The 23,470-nt window shown below is 39.2% G+C and overlaps 2 protein-coding genes across 2 annotated transcripts in view; one reads left to right on the top strand and one right to left on the bottom strand.

The window, feature by feature from the left end:
* The window catches only part of LOC134661210 (putative uncharacterized protein DDB_G0277255), a 73,217-nt gene extending 55,654 nt beyond the window's left edge, over positions 1-17,563 (top strand). The window contains exon 3 of the mRNA XM_063517178.1: positions 14,338-17,563. Within this exon, the coding sequence (XP_063373248.1) occupies positions 14,338-17,412 (3,075 nt within the window). The 3' untranslated portion in view covers positions 17,413-17,563. The remainder of the gene's footprint in view (positions 1-14,337) is intronic.
* A 3,829-nt stretch (positions 17,564-21,392) lies between these two features.
* On the bottom strand, positions 21,393-23,200 carry LOC134661878 (uncharacterized protein C1orf131 homolog). The gene is made up of 3 exons (XM_063518104.1): positions 22,873-23,200; positions 22,375-22,559; positions 21,393-21,484 (listed from the first exon to the last, which is right to left on the bottom strand). The coding sequence occupies exons 1-3, from the start codon at positions 23,129-23,131 to the stop codon at positions 21,422-21,424; spliced, it is 507 nt and encodes a 168-aa protein (XP_063374174.1). The 5' UTR covers positions 23,132-23,200; the 3' UTR covers positions 21,393-21,421.
* Positions 23,201-23,470: the final 270 nt, after the last annotated feature.

Genomic DNA, 23,470 nt, shown 5'->3' with positions numbered 1-23,470 from the left:
ATCAGGGAAACGTCTTGTCGACAGTCCAAAGAAAAGCGAGCTTCGTCATTAACCAATATCGATTCAACAAAACCGATTTGTGTCAAAAAGTGAGGCCCAACGCCGAGCTCCATGTAACACCGAAGACTTGATTTCGACGCCTCCCAATGCGAGGCCAGAGGAAGAGTTGCAGGTAAGCATACAGCTAAGAATCGAACGCCAAGTGTAAGCTTGGCTGACGGCTGAACGCCTGGAGCGCCGATTGCGGCGCGCTTCTGTGCAAGGCCGAGCTGCAAAAGAGCAGAGCGAGGGCGCAGGCTGATAAAGACTGAAGCCATAGTGTTAAAGATCTGGAGCTTTCCTGCGGGCGCATTCGTGCGACGCCAAAGGCCGAGCTACAATGGAGCTAAGATCGGATAAGGAGCAATGCTCAAGCGTTTTAAAACAGGTCGAAAGTTGAGCTCCAAACAGGGCCAAAAACTTGCAGGTTCAGATAGCGGCTTAATTCCATGCGAGCGATGCAAGGCCAAAGATTGAGCTGCGAGAGAGCAAAGCTTGAAATTTGAACAGTGGCCAAGTTTAATTGAGCCCCGATTCCGACACCCTTCCGTGCGAAGCCAACGGCCGGACATTTGGACGTGGAAACGCTTAATATCTCAAAATTAACCCCATTTTATACCCTTTAAAGACGTTTAACCATGCTTGCAATGGTTAAATTCGCGGTAAATGGCGGACGGTTAGCTGGCAAAATTAGTTATGCATTGGATCGGTAATCCAAAGATGTGGGTTCGAGTCTCACGTTAGCCAGAGTTGATCACAGTTAATTTTTTCATTGTGATTGACATATGTCTAGTGTATACATATATACAAATTGTAATGTGGAACGTTCCACAATAAAAATGGAAGGAAATCAGTATGTTTATTACAAGCATATTAATTTCGTTTCCCCAAGACTAGTAGCGCGGTTACTAGACAGATAAGTTTGCATTTGCCTTCGATATTTTTGAATTATATTTTGAATTATATGGGCCTAAAATACCTTTTGAATGTCTATAAACTATTCGAAGTGGCGCCGTTAATGATCTAAACTCGATTAAAAATATATTATCTGATTCCGAAAGTAGTAGTAACTACCAAGGTCACGCCGATGCCACGCCGATAGCGCAGCATCGGCGGCGGCGGCGCGAAAATTTTGTCGGCGGCGGCGGCGCGCCGGCGCGGCGCTCATATCTAAGTCGGAGCAGAGTTAGCTTCGACGAACTTTAACCTTTCGTATGCTCCTGTAATAATATTGCCATTTGTATATCAATCATAATCAGGCCTCGGAGTTTTTTTAGCACGGTAAGACTAAGGAGAGCTATGGAGTCTTTGTTAACATTAAAATTAAATTCATACTCATACTCATCCTCATTAATTAAGTTCGTCCGAATCGTTTTATAAATACTTAGACTACTTATATGTAATTAATTCTGTTTACATATATTTAATTAAATGTTATATTATAAAAAAGTAATAATATGTATATGTGTATGTTAATATTATTATATTACCCATATTGCAGTGTCATCGCTCCAATATTTTATTTAAGTACTTAACGTACCTACATACTATAATTACTGTTAAGATAAGGATATTGGTGTCTTGAAAATGATGCCCAATAATATAATATGTATATGTGTATGTTAATATTATTATATTACCCATATTGCAGTGTCATCGCTCCAATATTTTATTTAAGTACTTAACGTACCTACATACTATAATTACTGTTAAGATATTGATATTGGTGTCTTGAAAATGATGCCCATGAATGCGACTTACGACGTTTATACTGCCCATTATGTGTGAACGAACTGTTTTGTAGACGTAAGGAAGAGTAACGCATAACTATTCTAAAATATTGTAGCTCTATATCAACCTTAATGAATAATAAACAGTTTTAATATCTATGGAATATCGTTTTAATATGTCGAATACGTATTACCAATGTTTATAATCATAGGTTGCATGTCTTAAGTACTTTTTTAAGTGATAGGCCACTTATGATTAAACCTCTTTACCTAAATATGTGTATGAGTAAATCAGATGTCACATTATGTCATGAATATATAGTTACGTATTTCGTTATTGTGATGATCGCTGATATTTATTAGGTCTAGAGCTGTACATAATTTACTTGTACTTAATTAATGAGGATGAGTATGAGTATGAACTTAATTTTAATGTTAACAAAGACTCCATAGCTCTCCTTAGTCTTACCGTGCTAAAAAAACTCCGAGGCCAGCCAGCCTATTATGGATAGCTTTATCCATCTTTATCCACGTGATAAAATAACTGTCACTGTTTAACACCGTGGGAAAGAAAGTGACGGACACCGTTTTATCACGCTGTCACGTAGACAAGAACGACCATCATATCCGTACTGATCATAATAAATACATGTTTAAGTTGAATAGATATGGAGCAGATCTGCTCCTACGCATATCAAAGGTTAATTTCTCTTAGATGGAAATGAAAACCCACAGCCCATTCCATCAGCGGAATTTAAGCTATGACAGAAGTTTAAAGGGCAACTCGTTGCATGGTTTAACCCTACTTTGTAAACAAAAACTAGGACAAATGACTTTGTACAATTTTGAGTCTAGTCTTTAATCTAAGTGTAGAGTAACAGATAGGTAATATAATCATTATGTAGCACACTACCTCTATCTTTAGTCATAGACAATAATCGATTTCCCACATTAAAGCACCCTCATACTCGAGGCAAAAACATGAGCACGCGCTTACTACCACATTAACGATTAACTTGCTTGAGTATTACTGATGTAGCAATTTGAACCTTGTACCTAGGTCTTTGGATTGCTTTCAGGTTTTAACCTGCTGCCATGTACAGTATGTTACGAGTATAAAATTACTATCATTCTTGGACCGATTCAATCGATTTGGGAGTTTGGACTAGACAATATAATCCTTTCCGGCTTGCCGTCACTGTGGTCCTGTGGTCTCAGTACAAGGCTGAGTTAAAGAGATGTCCCAATAACAATAAAAACACCATCAGGAACCTATTGGCAATGTGCGAAGTCGGTGGAGGGGGAAGTGGCGCTGATCGTCACAAACACAGGTAATCTTATGGAATGTCCGATATTAGTACTAGCGGCAGCCGCTTGAACTAATTTTACTCCATAAGATTTAACGTAGAAAGTCCGACAAAATGAGGGCGGCATCACCAGTCGTGCAAGTAGCGAATAGATACGGATATATACCTCAGGAATACGGATCATCTTTCCTTAAATTTATGTATAGAGTCGTTCGTCTAACTAAGGCTTAGACTCTACGTCTACGCTAACTTTTCACCGACTTGAACAGAAGAAGGAGATAGAGTGTCATTCATGTCATTATAAACATCATATTTTCATAGAAATTTCTCATTAATGATGATATCGCCAGAATTTGTCATTGCAAATGCCATGCAAAGTTAGCTTGGTCTGACGCTATCTAATTCTTTAGCACGGCCTATAACGTTTGCCAGATTGCAATGTATATTATTCTCAGTTGTGGGAGTGACATAGCTATAGCTAAAGTGTATTTTTTTATTCGGTAGACTAAAATGACATTTCATAGTATGGAATGACACATGATGTTCATACAATGAAATGTCATTTTAGTCTACCGAATAAAAAAATAGACTTATGGGCCCCTATATTCAAGTTGCTTGGGTCGCCTAACGCAGTGTGCTCTGTGTGCTGTTTTAATTTCTTCGTCTTGTTTCCATCACCCTGTACAGCCAACATTTAAAGGTTAACTCAGCCCTCATTGCAAATGCTAATACAGGGCACGTGGCAACACTAAATAACGAACTGCCTGCAGCGTTAGTTCCACGCTCCGTCGCGTGCCCGGTGACCTTTTGTTTTTAGTTAGTATAGGGATTTAATTGGCATTCCAACATTTCTAACCAACGGCGTAAAGTGGAACGTTATAGAACGTTGCTTTGCGAACTATAGTAATTCGATATTGATTGGTTTGAAAAGGTCTATAATGTCAAGGGACTAAGTATACTTTGGGAGGACGCTGGATTGTCGCTAGGGGGAGGCCAGTTGACGTCTTCTAGTTGAAATGATCATGCAATCACCAAAGGACTTTTTAAACGGCAAAGTAATCTTTAATTGCACTGAGTAAAAACAGGCGTTCTTGACTCTTTTACGATTGACTTTGACGATTGTCCAGAAAAGGAAAAAAAATGTTTTGGGGGTTCACGCGTGTATGTAAGTTAGAGTCTTAGTCTGTTCGGAAAGAGAAGAGTCGTGGAAGGTGCATATTGGGTCCACGGTTCTACTCTTTCCGCACAGACTCTAAATAATTTATTACAACCATAACTAGACATTGCCTGTGTGGTGACGTTCTAATTTTTTTACACGTCCACCCGATTTGTTAATTTGACATTTATTAATTTTGTGATCATTACGTTAATAAAAGGCATTGCACAATCGTGTTTTTTTTTAAATCTAATTTTTAGGAAGTTATAAGCAAATTACATTACTTCACTCTTCTTATTATTAAAATCTTCTATGCATCAAGTAGGTACGTATCACACAAGATTATGTGGCAGAGCAAATATCAAAAGATTTCTCTCTCTGTATCTTAAATAACCAGCTTATAATTTTACACAACAACTCAATGTAATTATGTAACTAAGTACCATCATTTGGAGTCATAATACTCATAGTCCACGACAAAAACACTGAGACGGAATTCCGTTTGAACAAAGGTTGGAAGTCAGACAAACAAATACTCGGATTAAACTTATGTAAAGCATGGCTAATGTTTCTTACACAATAATGGGATTGGGCGCAGGCGCCATCAGATATATCTGAGCGGCCAAGATGCTCACAAATATCTGAACACGCCTCTATTGTCAAGGCGGTAGAGTGCGTGTTCAGATATTTTTGAGCACCTTGGCCTCTCCGATATATCTGATGGCGACTATACGAGTAGGTCCAGTTAAACGTCCGTTGCAAAAGGTAGTTCTCGAACTATGTAGTACCGTCGATCAAATTATTTGAATAATGGCTCTTTGTTCCATATTCGTTCACTATTTGAGGTATGGATTGAATCGGTAGAATTATTACGTATATTTATGCGGGCATAATCCACCAATTTTTTATAGGATTTATTAACAATCGACAACAATCTCCCGTTATAATAAGTCATGCCTTCTAACATATACGGTTGGTACTTGGTAGTATGGTTATGCGGTAGTGTTCTAGTTGAAGTGCCTAATTTTATTTTGACTATGTGAGAATGATTATCAATTGATCACAAATCATTCTCACATAATATTTCTAGCCTTGTTCTGGCATTGTGTTATTGTATGTTAGTTGTAAGTACCTACATAACTGAAATAGCGCTAAGCTAACTACGTAAACACTAGCTAAAGATCCTGCCAAACGCTTCTTCCCATCGAAGTTCGCCCTCAGGGATAAAGGTGGTCACATTTAAGTTACATATTTTAGTTTGTTTTCTTTAACCAAGCTACAATTACCTTTCGCCATACAAAACACCAGCAAGCGCGACCCAAATACCGGTTTCCACTTAAATTTTCCCTGTGAAAGCTCGTGGGAGAAGTAACATGATTGTATTTTATTGTGATGCAACTCGACTGTTGGATGTCGCTTTGGCACGAAATGTGGACATCAAAACAGTTTGTGATAATAAGTCTGTTGAAAGTTAAATGGCGGTGCGCACAGAAAATCAACTTGCTCAACGGATCCTAGTTCCTACCATGCCAATGTCTGATTCTCACTCCTAATACCGGGAGAAATGCTATTATTGGGAAATAGAATAAAGACTAATATTAGAAATTAATGTTCTTTCAAGCCAAGCAATGTTCAGCATGGTAGACAATGTTGAAGAAGTTTATGGGTGTGTATAAAGATGTGTAGAAGCCGAATTCAATTTGCTTTGTGGTGTTCCTGTCACGATGTTTCCCTTTGGCACAAACTGCTAAAACAAACATCAATTTGTTAAAGTATCATGCGATTATTCAATAGTTTGGACATCTGCGTATTTTCCTATTCGCGATTCTGTACAATGTGAATTCTTCTTGTCTCTTATTGACCACATTCATTAGTCTCCATAGCCTTATTTAATGTATGAAAACAGACTTATTGGACGCTCTTGATCCAATCCCTGAGTATCTGTTTAGATAAACTTAACGAATTCTAGATAACTTATCTAAGCACGAGTGCCGTGATAGCAGCGTTACAAAACCAATCAGAAAAATGTGTGAAATGTGTCAACAGTAAAAGATAGGTAGCTATGAAGCTGGCGAGGTTAACGCGCTACGTATATCATAGCTTAGCTATCTATTTATCTAGTACCATTATCTTATAGCTTGACAAATGGATTTAAGTCCCTGTATGTAGAACAATGAAGACTGTGACTGACAGATACTTTAGAACAAGAACTGTAGAGACATACATATCTCTATTTGGAAAATACATAGTTCCAGAGTGGCAGACAGTTCACCCGCTACTATTGATGCTGACTGTACAAGCGCAACATGTGGGGTCGCGCCAGTTGCCACAAAACATGCTAGACATGCAAGGACTTATTAGGCTGGAGATTTTTCTGAGTAGGCAGCCGCATGCCCAATAGGCTCTCAATTAGCGCAAAAAACGTAAAAGCTCATTGAAGAAAGCTCAACCTTGAGCGCTTTCGCGGCGACCGGTTCCGCGCGTGCGTCTGCGCATTCCGCGCTGCCAGGGTTGCCACAATAAGATTCCCATTTTATTTCTTCTTTTAAATAGGTAAACGACGGTGTGGCCAAGGCCAATCCAGTAGGCACAAATTTGCCGATGACAATGACAAGTAGGTAAATATTTGATGTCTGCTCCTGAAAACAAATTTAATAAAGACAACACAAACATTAGGCATTATTCATAAATTACGTCATACGAATTTCTTGTTTATTGAATACTGGAAATTTTGTATTGGGTTTGGGTAATATTTAAAGCTGCGGGCGAGGTATATTTATGGAGAAGGGATAACTTTCAGTGCTATGTAATGTATCCTTTTGGTTTTATTGGATAGGTGTCAGTCATAGGTACATATGGACCGTGTGAAGCCAAAAATGTACCGAGAGTTTCATCTATATACAGGGTGTCTCATTTAAATCGGTCAGTATGGGAAAGTCTGAAACTATAAGACATACGAAGATCTGTTCTTAGGAACCATGTCATCGATTTTAATACGAAGAAAAACTGCATTCATACATTTAAAAAAAACATGTACTCAAAATAATAAAAAGGCGGTGGTCATTTCGAACACTTGCTAAAATAAATGAAGGAATATGAAAACAATGCATTTTATTCATTTTAGACATCATGTTTCATAGTAAAATGTACTGGTTAAGACCTACACAATCGATATCCAAATAAAAATAGTTTTAGTTTTATTTTTAAAAATGTCCGGGTTCGATTCCCGAGCTGAGTACAGGTTTTTTTAAAGTACCTATGAATGCAGTTTTTCATGTTATTAAAATCGATGACATGGTCCATTCCGTCACTGGTTGAGAGTTACTATATTATATTATATTTGTCACCAGTGGCAACCCTGCGCTACATTACTTGCGTTCGCGCATGATAGTAGAGCCAGCTAGAGTATGTCCAAGTGAGAAACAGTTTTTTAGTACTTATTCGCACTCAATGAAAATGCCACACGTACTGTGGCATACACAAGTACGATTTACATAATTAAAAATGCTGTTTGAAACTCATAAAATTTAAAACGCAACTGCCCAGGGACACATTTACATAAATATATACTTAGCGATATTTTAGAATTCCTATAAAGCCAACAACAGGTAGGAAGATTTGTGATATTACCCCACTGCCATCAAACCATACCTAGTTTTGGAAACAAGCCTATTATGAACTAATTAAAATACGAAATAACTATGTATTTCATTGCATTAATGTGCAGTGTTGCTTCTTTTACTTTTATGCTCTATTGCTTCTAATCTTGTGAACGAAATGTTTTTGTTTTGGACAACACATCTAGCCTTAATTCAAACCAGCGTCTCGAAGTTTGTTAGTGGGCCGATTTTGGATTTGATATAATTTTGACGCGTAGTCCGATCCGCTACTTTTGATGCTGACTGTACAATCTTATTTCCAAACACAATGTTAATATGTAGTATGTATCTGGCACTATATGTACTTAGCAACTATGTCGAACTGTACACGAGTATTCGGCCTATTCGGCCACTTTGCCGAATATTCGGTATTCGGCCGAATGTTGTCTACTATTCGGCCGAATACCGAATATCTGTTGCACCTACTTAAAAAGAAAATTTGCACAATAGAAATAACCAAAAACGATGTAGGTAATATACCTATATAATGTGTTCTTGGAAAGTTGTTAAATACGAAGACCCTTTTGTGAGCATTTGTTGATTAAAAAACATTATATTTTTATCATGAGTCTGTTTTGTTTGACTCTATTCATGAATGGTGTTCAACAAAAATATATCTTAGCTAACGTCATCTAACGTTGAGCTTTGTTAGCGATCAGTTTTCATAATAATTGTAACTCAAAATGTTCGCATGTGATGCCGAATATTCGGTCGCCGAATATTCGGTATTCGACCGAGAGAGGGGCCGAATATTCGGTATTCGGCCAAAACCACTATTCGGGGCATCTCTAGTGCAAAGTATCGCACGCTCCGCCAGAGCAGGCGTTGAATATTCAGCGAGATAAGAAAGTATTGTTTATGGTATGGTGTACTCTATGGTTGGCTAGAGATAAAAAATGAGTAATATTTAAATAGGTACATACAAAATAATCAATTCGAACAATACTGAGTTCTTACCACGGAATGGTCTCTGATATATCAGATATATTTCATAACAATTATTGCTTTTGAGTTATTATTAACTATTTTGTGGAAACCTAATTTCGTACGTAGTTTACCTTATAAGTAAGTAAGTACTCATGGCCAAACAATGGCACAGTTTCTTACAATAACATTAATGATTATAAGTTACAGACTTTTCCATCCTAATGCAGACCCACTTGGATTATTCTCCGAACCAACCGTAACTAAACAATATTCCATTCCAATATGTTAGCATAGAGGTGTTCAATTTAATAATTGTCTTTAAATCCAACGATTGGTCACCTTTTAAATTATACACTTTTGCACAGAAATAAGCCTTTTGGCATTACAATACAGTTTCAAATCGTACGCTGTCTACTTTGACCACTGTCATTCTCACGGCATAGTGACCGGAATCAGAACTCGCAGAGTCATAATAGTTTGCAGTCAAGGTACTTACTTTCTGTGGTTAAAGAGAGGATTCGTCATCACAGTATATCGTACGGTTGTTACTAATACTGCTCCTAGGAGACCCAGCACCTGATATCGCCAAAGGTTATACATATTTGTGTTAAAGTAGGTACTTGTTTCACGTTTCTGGTGCTGATTGACCAGCCAATAAATGATGTCAGTGTTAAGTTATGTACGCAACCATTCGAACTTAGTGACCTGGTTGATCCCCTTTAGCCTACATTACAACCAATCCTCCTAATATTGGAATCTAAAAAAATAAGTGTTCCGTGAACAAAGTTTTGTACGGAACACTAAAAATTGAACAAGTACGTAAGCTTCTGAATCAGTGACGAATACCCAGTCAAGTCTCACGTGGCTGGTGAAATGGCTATTGTGCCTATTGATTATTCTACTCCATTAATTGTGAGATTGTATTAAAATTCCACTATTATTCCTTTTACTAATTGTAAGCCATAATATGCCATAATGTAAGTCATAATTATGTTAGTAAACACATTATGAAAACAATAAAACAATCATTTCTATTCATGAATGTTGATGTTTGGTAAGACGAGTGACAAATCAACCAGTATGCCACGAACAATGACTCTAGATATGGCGAGTGATAAAAATACCTTGCGATTAGAAAATCACTTTCGATTTTACAATAAGCGTGGGTTTGTTTGTGTAACTAAGTTTTTGTATACGCTTAAACGGTTGTGTTATAAGTGTAGGTGTTGACTTAAAAAAGACGTAAACACACCAAGTATTATACGAGTTAAGACGTTTGTAACAGAACGGTAGTGTTTTGACCTTTGTGTTCACTTTCTTTTACTCCAAAAGTATGGCTTCTGGTACCTAATGATGCTTAAAATAGATTTGAGTTATAGTCCTAACAGAATAATGTACCCAGTGAAAGTTTGTTTCTTTTTCAGTTATGGTTATATTAACTTATATACTTAGTCTATGTTAGCGTATTACACCCTAACTACATTACATTACAACATTTACAATCAAAGGCATTTTTGTCTATCCTAAAAATAAATGTAGACACTTATGGCCTCTAGGGATTTCAAAGAGGTTTAATAAATACACATTATACATACATATATACCTATATGATGGACCACATAAGCAAAATCTTTCATAAGTACGGATGTAATGGTCTATTTCTTTAGGATGCCACCAATGGAAGCATACTCGTAACTCGTAACTGGCCAAGTTTCAAGGCCTAACTTGGGCATCCGATTATTGAATGTAAATTAACGCATTGTAATTGAACTTTTTACATGCGACTTCTTCTAAATCCAACCTTGCTCATTTGGCTTAAGGTCGATTGTGGAAAGTTAAATACAAAAGGAACAACATCCTGATATACATAGGTATTTGTTTATGTCTTTGCATACCACTATCACTTTGTACGCGTATCTCGGGTCGTCGAACTTACTTCCGCAGTGACATTCACACTTACATTATGTTGCGGTGCTATGGTAACTTTTGATAAGAACCTAATGTATATAGAGCTCTAAATATACATTACTCTACCGTCACACGACCAAGTATTTGAATCAGTTTACCAATAGTTAAACTTCCTAGCAGCTAGCACTTATGATCAGTTGATCACTCAAGAGTTAAGGACAGACGGCGAAACTATACCGAATCATTTTTACTCACTAGGCTGGCTCGGCCGCTATGTATCAACCAGGATACTCTACAGGCGATCCCTCGTTACCCAGTTCTTACATACCTTTGTAATTTGTGCACACATAGTATACCTACCTAAGTATCTACATACCCTACTTTATGTTAGCCTGAAGTTCCGATTACGGAATACCCTAGCCGCAAACGTTATGCACCTCAAGGTCGATGCGTATCAAATCGCACCGTAGTGCTGTTGCGGTGAAATCTAATTTATTAATATACTACCTATGCAGTTCGACTACGCTAAGATTGCATCAACTTGGCAGTAACAATGTATGAACGCGCTATAGGTACGGTGGAGTTCACACAAATTTCTACAATCAAACGTTCCAAAACATAAATATATACGAACCTATTGTCAGCGTCTTAGAGTTTATAAATTTTTGGAACTTCGCTTAAATATAAAGAAAGATTTGACGTGCACACTTACACAGGGCACAACACTTGGTGTGCAGACTTGGCGTAGATGGACTCTAGCTAGTCGATCGCTCCGAACAAACACTGCGGTGCAGAAGTTAAGATGGAGGAATATTTTGTATGCCAACCCCTCTTTTGTATGCCAATGCCTCTCACCCTAAAAACTTACACCAGTTACACCGTCCGTCCATTGATAAATTTTTAATAACCTATTTTGAGTCCCTGTCATTCCCCTTTCTTCTCCCACTCATCACGGTTTGTGCATACTCCAGAGTCCCGCCAGTTGCTGCAAAAAGCGTCGAATTCGTCCCGCCATCTCTTGATACATATATGTATATTATTGCTATTATTGGTAAACTATCCGAAAAACCTAGAAGAGCTAGAATTAAAGTTGCATCTCGACCAACTCGACTCTCTGACGTTAACAAGGTTGGTAATATTCTAATGATGATGCAGACTGTCTCAATGCACGATGCTATTTCCATCAACTTAAGGTCTAATTTCCAATAACCAAAGTGCAATAATTTCATCATACCATTTTCATTTTCTTATGCAAGTCTGGACAAGTCCGAATTGTCTTGACTCATACACCACAACAATGCCTTAGGCATCGCATAATGATTGTCGTCCAATCGATCACTTTTAGTGGTAGGTATTATGTGGGTTACATTTGTTAAATATTTACATACAAACGTGACGCGCCTACTAACCAGTTTTATCAGTGAGCCCTGAAAGTTTTCTATTTGCCATCAGAATCCGAAAATACTGCTACAGCTGTTTTATCTCTCTAATTATATTCCTGACACAACAACTTTTTGGTTTTGTTAAGGTCATGCATCATTCCCGTGCCCGTGATAAAATAAATTGCCTTAAAAGTCGAACCCTTGTAGGCTTGTTCAAACCTTCCACTTCTTTAAAGCTGTATGATCAAAGCCTCAGTAAAATGTATCCAAATAGCTAACTTTTATATTGTCCACGGAAAAGACTTAGGTTTTCCCGAACGTTTAGGACCCAATAAAATGACAATTAGAGTTAGACCAAGATAAGTCTGCAACGATTTTGAAAGCACACGCAGTGCAAGTGTTATTTATACGTCATAATTTCATAGAAGTTTGACGTTTAAAATAACACTTGCACTGCGAGTGCTAGTAAAATCGTTGCAGACTTGTCTTGGTCTGACTCTAGTAGTAGAACTGTCCATTTAGTATTTGTGATTTAAAAACAAGAGTTTTGTTACTCTTGTTTGTTTCTCATAAAGTAATTCATAAATTACCTACGGTTAATACGTTAACCTTTTATATTTATGGAGCATAGCAATAAACATCAACTATGCGAAATTGATCAGTCACGCATTACGCAATCGTATTATAATAACGACCATGCATATCCTGGAACTAAATGGGACACGTTCTTAAAGTCTAAAAACCCCGGGAATGGGACCTTTAATGCCTTGTATATTTTTGCCACTCAGCAGACAGAGTACTGAGACTGAGTGACGTCTGAGTGCCGGCAGGACCGTGACTTAAGTTAAAGCACTACAAATACTAAGCGTTTACTAAGCGTTGGCATACCCTACTCACACTTGTCCTCCACATTTCAAGGTCGCTCGTTTGACACGATCTTGCTAAAGTGAACTTGTATTATCAGCACAATTTCCGCTGACGATTTTTACGATACTCTTTGACCGCCGGCTTATATTGGCTGGACATTGGACTTTCATTATCTTGTAAAACGCTCAGTACATAAACAGTCGCATACGACTCGATTTTAATATAAAAACAAGCCTTTTTGTGTGTACAGAGATCTTATTAGTGACGAGCGGGCCAAGACATGTGCTTACATTTGGAAGGCTTGACGTTTAGTGTTAGACAGGATAGTAAACAGTCAAGTGGTTATTGAGGAAATATATTAATATGTTGATGGAAGGATTTTGTCGACGTACCAGGAAAGGATCTCTTTCAATGGTGAGCATTCAGAGATTCGTGTTAGACATCTGTGTAATTTTCATGGAAATGAGACACTGGTGTCACAGCATACTTCAATAGAAATGCAAAGCTCTAAGAGCAGTGCACTGAGGTACCTTTTTAGAGCTACACATATTACGAAGGTTTTAATTGCTCCAAAGAAGCGGTAGCCCACAGCTAACATGTATTAGTGCCAATCAAAAACTGATTTACGCTATTGCAGTAAGAATTATTATCAGATTTAAGCATAGGATTTACAATTATTTCCTCGTACAAAAGAAACGTACGTACTTGACATTTTGTTCACGCGGCCTGTTGAAATGTCTAGCTAAATGTCGATCTTGATCCGATGCTGTTTCATTTGTGGTAATTTGCTTACGTCATTGTCATTACGTGCATTTGACGTAGTGCAATTGATCGTGACGTCGTTGACGTAAATCCGTTTAAGATCATAATAGAAATGAGAGAAAAATGTTAAATGTAATAAATCTTGCATGCTAAGTAATTAAAGCTAGTTATAATTGTAATTTTGAAGTTCTGCAATTGAGGTCAGTCTTATATCACGATATTGCATATTCGTGACATAAGAGTACCTACCTATTCGCGTTTTTATCAACACCGTCGTAAAGTAGGTAGGGTAGGGGATTTCAATTTCACTCTAGTCTAGGCTATTTCGCTGCGTCTCCACTAAAGGATGTTCGTGGTACTCAACTCACTCTCTAATCTGGATTATCTGGAACAATCGATCTTGTAAAGTTAAAAGTAAAAACATTTAGGGGCCGATTCTTTATGATTTTACAATACTGGTCAAAACATGTTCACACTGTGTTTATGTTGTAAAATATCGCCACGCCTAAGTTCTTAACTTATGAGGTCGGATCGTAAAGCGATCCAATTTCAGTTACACTAAGTACATCAAAATAACATAAGTTTTCTCCTTGTTTCCAGATGGACAGCAGTTCCGAAGCGATGGAGCTGCGACGCGAGCTGGACGCGGTCCGCAGCGCCCTGCAGCAGCAGTCTGAGTCCGTCCTCAAGCAGCGGCACCAGCTCGTCGAAGCCGGCCAAGCCCTCGCCGCCCGCGACAAGCGCGCCAACCAGGAGCGCCGCCTCCGCCAGGACCAGCTCGCCCTCGTGCTCCGCTCCCTAGTCCTCCTGGAGTCCCGCCTCACCAGAGAACAGAAACAAGTGCACATAGCTCTTCACCAGAAAGAGAAAATTATTAAGTACCAGCAAGAGGAAATCGTCAAACTCAAAGCACGAAAGGGATTTTGCAGCAACTGCCAACAGCTTCTAGGCTTCACGAGCGAGCAAACAAACATCGAGACCGACCCAGAATTCCAAAGCCTGGAGAGCACTGACTCTAGATTCCAAAACAACTTTGTCAGAAGTTCGAGTTACCGCGAACGAAATTCGCCACCTGTATTCCAGAAGAACACTAGGTTGAGTAAAAGCTTCCAGTTACCTAAAAACGATATCACGTATGGCAATAGCAGTTCGAGCGAAGAAGGCAACAACGCCAGCACCGGCAGCAAAGGAACGTTTATTAAAAACAAGCAAGCGTTTGTCAGGCGAGACGTTTTCAGACGGTCAAGGAAATACTCTGGGAGAAAGAGTAACAAGTATTACGATAACTCGCAAAAGGGTTATAACCAAACCAATAGCAGTAGCGCCGAAGAATGTGTCGGCATGAGCTATCAAGTCAATAACGAAAACGACTTAACAGCCAATCAAATTGCAAAAGACATAAGGAGGGCGTCTATGAAAATAGACCAACTTATCGGTGAAGCTAAGAAAGATATAGATAATGCCAGTGAATCAGAGAAAACTTATTCTACAAAAATGGAAAGACTGCACGGAATAAAAAGACAGGCGTCTGATGAAATTAAGGCTAACAGACAAGTATTCTTAAACAACGTTCTCAATGAAGAGGCAAATGAGAAACCTTGGTACTGCAATGTCAGCGACCCCGAGCAAGACACTGACTGTATGGAGCAGCGGGGGGCACTCAATAACAACAAGTCCAAATCTGCCGACGACTTGCTCGTGGCCGGCTTCAACAGTGGTATTCTCAACGCTGAAGTCATATCAGCTAAAAATGAAGTGTTGTGCAAGAACATGATACAGGACAACGACCGATTCAATAACAGATTCGATGATAAGAACAATAACCTACAATCTACTTTGACTAAAACTAACCCTAACGATATCAACGACAACTGGTACGCCAGCACGAGTGACGCAGACGACAGCCCGACCAACGAAATATACAAGAACAACCCCGTGCTCGAGTGCGTCAATCAGATTTTACTCCAAAACTCTCTGGATGATAGCAGCAACGACAACTCCAAGTCTAGCGAAGCTCCGAGTCCTAAATCTTCGACCAAACGGGTCCAATTTTCCACGCTCAATAGCATTTCGTATGAAGACAAAGTGCGAGCAAACAATCACACTCTGCCACGATCAGAGAAGAGAGCGAACAAAATCGTAAAGTTCAGCCTGGAGACGGCGTCTGAACACAGCTACGAGGTCCCCAACACCGCGCAGGGATTTCAGTACGAGATACAAAGTATCTATAGCAATGAATACGAACCGATAGTCACTAAGGCTGCCGAACGGGTTGTGCCGCTGCCGCGTACAACAGCCGCGAAAGTCCCCGTGCCAAACATTAGAGGCTCTATAGTTAAGAATCTAGCTGCTAACATAGAACGTAACACTGAGAAGAAGGATGCCGAATTGGGCTCGATGAAGATTTTCAACAAGAGAAAAGTGCCGCGAACTCCCCCCGCCCTGCCGCCGAAACCAAAGAACCTGTCGGCCAAATTCAAAGCCGAGAAAACAGAACCGTCAGACTCTGAAGCCGTTGCGGCTAACCAACGGGTTGCAGAAGTTAAGAGGAGAGTGGGCCAAGTAGCAACAGTTAACGTAGAACCCGACTACTGCTCCATTTCAGAGATAAATGTTCCAGTAGTCAGCAATGGCAAAAGGGAGTTGCTACTCTCACAGCCAACGGTCGAGATTCACAACGAGCAGTACCCCGTACACGTGAGTCAGCGGAACAACAGCGTGGCTAAGGTGGTGTCGCTACCTCGCATCCAGAACAAAATAAGCGATAAAGACATACCCAAACTACCCCAAGTCACCGAGATCATCATTCCCGACGAAGATGAAAAACAAGAAGAATCTAATTTCCCGCAAGACAGTTACTTACCCAACTTTAACATGCATCCTATGCAACCGAAAGTGGACCCCCGCGCTTCTATCCAAATGGGTAACACGGTGTCCTCTATCCTGTCTGAGATAAATAAGGGAGGGAAAAGCGGCGGCAAACACATCAACCTCACCGAGTTGGATCACCAATTCAATCGCGGCCCCGAAAAAGCGGAACTACACAAGGCAGAGTACTTCGATGACATCGACAAGTTTGATTTGTCCCAAAATTTTGAAGAATTTAAAATAGATGACGAGTTAGGCAGCATCGTGGCAGAGGAATACCGCATCAGCTCTGGCAGCAGTGACGGTTCCATGTCCGACGTCGTCACTGAACATATCTTACCAGTGCCTGAAGATGGTGGCAAGGACAAATTCGATACATTTCTCGAAGGTGAAAATGTAAACAAGCAAAAAAACGCCAAATTATCGAATAAGCCCGATCTCTTGTCGAACATAGAGAATTTAGAGACTGAATCGGTCAGGAATTCTGATATCGAATCGAGCAATTCGTCTGGCAGCAACAGTGGATCATACAACACTGTGAAGTGTGAGCCGAGAATGATAGTGGCAAAAGCGGAGGTGGCTAAGACGAAAGGTACCTTCGACATCTTCCTGGAGACGTCGGGTCTGAGCAGCAAGAGTATTGCGACCAACAAGCAGTTCATCGGCGTGAGGCCCCCGAGTGCCAATCATAAAAACGTGCTCAAGCCAAAAGACATCAAAATGAAAGTAAAAAATCCCGCGACAACGAATAAAATCAACGAAAAACCTATGACTACTGCTATTAAATATTTTGAACCATACGTGTAAATGTATCTAACGTGTCTATATTTTAGATTGAATATTATTTATTTTATAATTGAACTTGCCTTGCATAATATTACTATACTGTATTTATCGTGATGTACATACTATTAACTATAGTTAGCTATCTTTAATTATATGAATATTTTAACATTTTCTATGCTGTTTTATTGACATAACAACTATATGCCTACAATACATTGTGCAATAAGGGAGGTATGAACAAAATTGTTAAGTAGAGTGAACAGAAACACGACGCGCTTAGCGAAATGGTTAACTGCGAAAAGTAGGAAATTCGCAACTAGTGGCGATAAATTATAATAATTTTTAAGAAAAAAAAACAGACTTCCATGAGGGACACCCCGGTGAAAGAATAGTTATTTGTTTTACAAGGGGCAAATTGGTTGTTTAACCCTCGTGCTTTGAAACCCTCGTAACGCTCAAGATTCCATTTTTCGAACCACTCGCTACGCTGGTGGTTCAATTTTGGAATCTTTCGCTTGCTCGGGTATCAATATTAGGTTCAGGTCCAGATAAAAGCCCGGATCCAGGTCCAGGTCCGGCTCCGGGTTTGAGTCTAGGTCCGGGTCCGAACCGGGCCGGGACCGAGTCCGGGCTCCAGTCCGGATCCGGGTACGGGTCCCAGTCCAAGTCGAAATCGAAATCGCCAAACGTGTACTATGCGTCGTTGAAGAGTTCTGTCTGATCATCTTCAGCAGTTCCAATGCATCAAATGCTACAGTTTTTAATGAAAATGCTTGATTTTTTGATGAAAATACAATAATCTCTATACGCATGCCTTTAAGATTTGAGGAGTTCCCTCGATTCCTCATAGATCCCATCATCAGAATTCGAGCTTGACAAAAATGTGGCTTAAAAACTTAACTTACTTAACAAACATAACGAAGAGGACAAATCGCCAAACGTTAACTATGCGTCGTAGAAGAGTTCCGTTCTGATCATCATCAGCAGTTCCATTCCACTTCATCAAATGTCACTTGTTTGAATGTATGTGCTTGATTTGTTGATAAAAACACAAAAATCACTATATGTATGCCTTTAAGATTTGAGGAGTTCCCTCGATTCCTCATGGATTCCATCATCAGAACTGAGTTTTGACAAAAACGGGACCAATCTGTATGCATATACGTACAATCAAAAAAAGAATTTTCAAAATCGGTCCAGTAATGACGGAGATATGGAGTAACAAACATAAAAAATAAAAAAAATAAAAAAAAACATACAACCGAATTGATAACCTCCTCCTTTTTGATTTGGAAGTCGGTTAAAAACACAACCGAAGGGAGTCCCGGTATCCGATGAAGCTGAAAATGTTCTTACATATATGTGAATTAGATGACAATGCAATATTAATTAAGGGGCTTTTTTCTGGAATAACCCCATTTTCGCGAGCATGCCTTATTTTGTTATTCGACAATTTCGTAATAAGTTTTAGGGGTCGCTATCGTTTATGGGAAAATGGGGACGTCCTAGGGTGTGTTTCAAATAAAGGCAAATTAAAATGGCATCATTTATTAAAGTCAACACCAACACTAATCAAACATTGAAAGCCCTTATCGAAGAACCCGACGCACTCGCTACGTAGCATGTCCCCAGGTGTTTTTAGCGTAGTATAAATTTACTTCAGGAGTCTTGATACTGGTAAAACGCTTTGGTTGGAGAGTTATGATAGGCAAAGAAGTAGTCTACACTTTATTATAGTCCAAAATAACTTTTTTACATGTCTATCTCTATTAGCACCGCTGCGATGAGTTCTTCGCCTTCTTGTTTTAAAAAGTGACAAGTTGATTGTCATTTTCCTTCCACATGGCTCATAGGGCTCCATACTTAAGACGACACGAAAGCGCCAAGACCGCCGCCAAGTATTATAGTCGTCGTTTGTCTCACTGTGCACCCGTTTGTATTACGATCCCGTGGAGTAGTCCGATGTACAACCAAAAGAGATAGAAAAGACCCTCCAGGCCTTCTGAATAATTAAAACTTCTAGAGCTGTGTACGCCGCTTCAAGTTATCAAACACAAAGGCATTGCTAAATCAATATCGTCTAGACTGTAGCGCAGGTCTAGTGCATCTAACCAATAGCGACACCGTTCCAAAGTCTGAGCCCTGAGTGGCTAATAACACTACTAAAATTCCACAGTTCATCAACTCGCATAAGTGCGATATTGCGGCAAAACGCACTGGAGTTACGACCCTCTGAACTCGTTAAATGCTCTTGGTGGGTCATGTTCTCCTGGTGACGAAAATCTGTGAAACCAGTGTTTGGAAATGGTTTGGAAGCCAAAAGCCATTCGAGATCTGTTTACGTACGTTTGTAAAAATATTCTACAAAGTACATCACATCGTTATTAATGTTAACTTGAATGCAATTCAGGACGTGCATTGCGCAAGTCAAATCAAATGCATTTACCAATTGGCTTTGGCGATGTGGTCCAACTGAAAACCTCGGTATCGCTTAAACGTCTCTCTGTCTAGTTTTTACCTCTTAGCGCAGTATGGCGCAGTATACCATCCTGGTACATCAAACTACAATATCAGCGCCAGACTTTGAGCGTTTTAAACGCAGTGATTTGCTTGCACACATCATAACTTAGTCTCATATAAGATCAGATGGGGAGCCGTTTCGCTATTGGTACGAGAAGTTAGATGCACTTGCCTGCGCTGTAACCTTTTGTCTGGATTCTGTATATGATACATAAAGCACAGCCGAGGTTTGAGCTCACGATTTTAGATCATTACACACATATGAAAGGTTAATTCCTAGACCATAAATAGTGGACTAACTTTATGTAATAGTCTACGTCCCCCGTTTCAGTCTCTTACTTGGGCTGAAGGCTCTTCTTAGCTGTAGATTAGACCCATACCACAGAATAAATAACAGTACTAGGTACAGAAGATTCACTCCCTGACAAAACGCGTCTATTACGGCAGATATGACCGCTAGGTGGCGCAGGCGTCCGTTCCGTAGCGGTGCGCGGCAACTACTATTACGCGGATTAGACTCTCGCGCGAGCCACGAGACGAGCCGCGAGCCGCGCCACGAGACGCGATTCCACCGCTTACACTCGCGTTCGGCTTGTCATTCGGTTATAAACCTTATGCCGTGCCGTTAGTGTTTAAATTATATTAGCTCGACGAGCTTGCGAGCCACGAGACGAGCCGCGAGCCCACCGCTTACACTCGCGTCTCGTGGCGCGGCTCGTCTCGTGGCTCGCGCGAGAGTCTAATCCGCCTATATGGCTAGACACCGAAATTGGTGTGGACCGCATGGCCCGCATGTACTTGTAGCGACGCGACGAAATCGCGGAGTGACCCACGCCAAATCGCGGAGTGACCCACGCCTGCCCATACACACGCAAGCACTTGAAAGTAATGGTTTTGATGCTATCACTGAGAATTATTTGATCCTACTAATCCTACTATTTATAACGTGTGATGTCTTTTCGCAATCATGACGAATCAGAAATGACAACTTGATTCCTACATTCAGCTGCAAAAGTGAATAAAACCTTTATGAATTAATTCCATTCCTAAAGTGGGTATTCATTCATTCAAGCATTCACTTTTGCAGCTCTTTTTAAAATGAGTGAGACTAGTGACAATTAAGAATGTTGAAGATGGGATCGAGCAATTTTACACAGATCAACCTAATTGCAATGCAAAAATAACTCTGTCTGTGTGTTTATTACCTGTCTGTCTGTCTGAACCAATATATATGAAATTTCGTATGGAAACAGTATGAGGATTAGGAAAGGACATAGGATAGTTTTTACAAATTTTCCTTTCACACAGACAAAGTCAACAGAAGCTAATATGTATAAATGTATGCTGTATGCCTGGAGTTGCAAAGGAAGGTAAGATCAGGAATATTAAAAATCATTAAATAATACTTCTTAAACATTTAATTTGCTTTTGCAGCAAAACAGGAAATGACACTTACTTTGATCTTTCAGGAAATAGTTCATTTCATACACACCTACTAAAAAGTAAAGTATCACTTCTTTCTCTTCTTTTTAATACTTGGTCCATCTTTTTTTTTCAAATCCTTTTTTTGTACCTGTAAGAATAAATTTAACTGTATATAAATTGACCAAAAAAGTGTTGGCTACTAGCAGTTAGAGCATTCAACTTTCAAAACCCAGGCTTTACCAATGAGTTTTTGGAACTTATGTATAATTGATCGTGAAAAATTGTGCTAGTTTCCATCCAGCTCTAGTTTTCGTCCACTTGACGAAATTTGAATATAAACGTACCTTGGTACATAAATTTGACATTTACCAGTCGCTTTTTGGTGAGAAACCAACCTAACTGCAATAGGCTCTTTTTGACTACCACACTGATCACACACAAGTAAGGTTAGTCATGTAAATAAAAAAGCGGCCAAGTGCGAGTCGGACTCGCCCATGAAGGGTTCCGTATTTAGGCGATTTATGACGTATAAAAAAAAAACAACTTACTAGATCTTATTCAAACCAATTTTTGGTGGAAGTTTACATGGTAATGTACATCATATATTTTTTTTAGTTTTATCATTCTCTTATTTTAGAAGTTACAGGGGGGGGGACACACATTTTACCACTTTGGAAGTGTCTCTCGCGCAAACTATTCAGTTTAGAAAAAAATGATATTAGAAACCTCAATATCATTTTTGAAGACCTATCCATAGATACCCCACACGTATGGGTTTGATGAAAAAAAAAAATTTGAGTTTCAGTTCGAAGTATGGGGAACCCCAAAAATGTATAATTTTTTTTCTATTTTTGTGTGAAAATCTTAATGCGGTTCACAGAATACATCTACTTACCAAGTTTCAACAGTATAGTTCTTATAGTTTCGGAGAAAAGTGGCTGTGACATACGGACGGACAGACAGACAGACAGACATGACGAATCTATAAGGGTTCCGTTTTTTGCTATTTGGCTACGGAACCCTAAAAAGTAAACCTACCTTCCCGTATGTATCTAACAAGTGTCCAACATCATTTCCGGTCTTTTTCTTCTTCTTTCCACCGCTCTGCAGCACGCTCTTTGATCTCATCATCTGCTTCTCTTCTTGTTCCTTCTGTTTCTCCTGTTTCCTCTTCTGCATTAGTTCCTTGTAGTTAAGATATTCCTTCTTAGGCGGTCTTGCTCCTATGGACATAAACATGATTATTACCAAGGGAATTGCAGTATAATGGAAGGATGAAAGTAGGAGGTCCTGGGTTCAAATTCGTATCTATTATATATATATCGTCCTCTAGTACCCACAGCATAAGCCTTATTGAGCTAGGGCTTGGTGGAATTGTGTAAAATTGACCCATAATAATTCATTAATTAAAATTAAATTGCTTATGTTGTGTTGATGGTAAAAACTATTAGAAATAATGCTATGAATGATGGGCTTGAGTGTCCGTTTCGTTTTGGGCCTATTGACTATATCCTTGTTATTATTTTTCCTGCTTACCTAAACTAACTGCAAGTGCAATCCTGGCTTCTTCTTTCTTCGACGGGTCGAACCCTGACATACCAAATTTAACTACTTCATGCCTGATTTTCTTAAGATCTATGTCTTTCTTTTGATTCAATTCTTTTTGACTAGGTTTCACATCATTGTCTGCTTCTGCTTGCTTCTTTTTTGGTTTATGTGCTTCAAATTTGACGAATTGAAAATTGTTCTCTGCGTTTTTGAGCGCTAAAGCAGCTTTCGTAAGCACAAGGGACATAATTATAGAAGTTCTACGATATTTATAAAACTTAACCAAAACCGGACAACAACGTGAACAAATTCAACGTGACAATATGATGACACTTGACAGTTCAACCAAAACATCCATAGACAAAACGTGTGTTTTTTATTATTTTGTTTTATAGCTGGTCAACCAAATCTTGTCAGTAAAAAAAGGCTCGAAATTCAAATTTTCTATGGGACGATATCCCTTTGCGCCTACATTTTTCAAATTTGCCGCCTTTTTCTACTGACAAGATCTGCTTGACCAAGTATACTTGTATACTGGGTCAACCAAATAATAAATCTTGTCAGTAAATAGGAATAAATAAAACTA

Source organism: Cydia amplana, chromosome Z (assembly GCF_948474715.1).
Source record: "Cydia amplana chromosome Z, ilCydAmpl1.1, whole genome shotgun sequence".
Lineage (NCBI taxonomy): Eukaryota > Metazoa > Arthropoda > Insecta > Lepidoptera > Tortricidae > Cydia > Cydia amplana.
The sequence above is the reverse complement of the archived record's forward strand: the minus strand, read 5'-3'. Positions and strand labels throughout refer to the sequence as shown.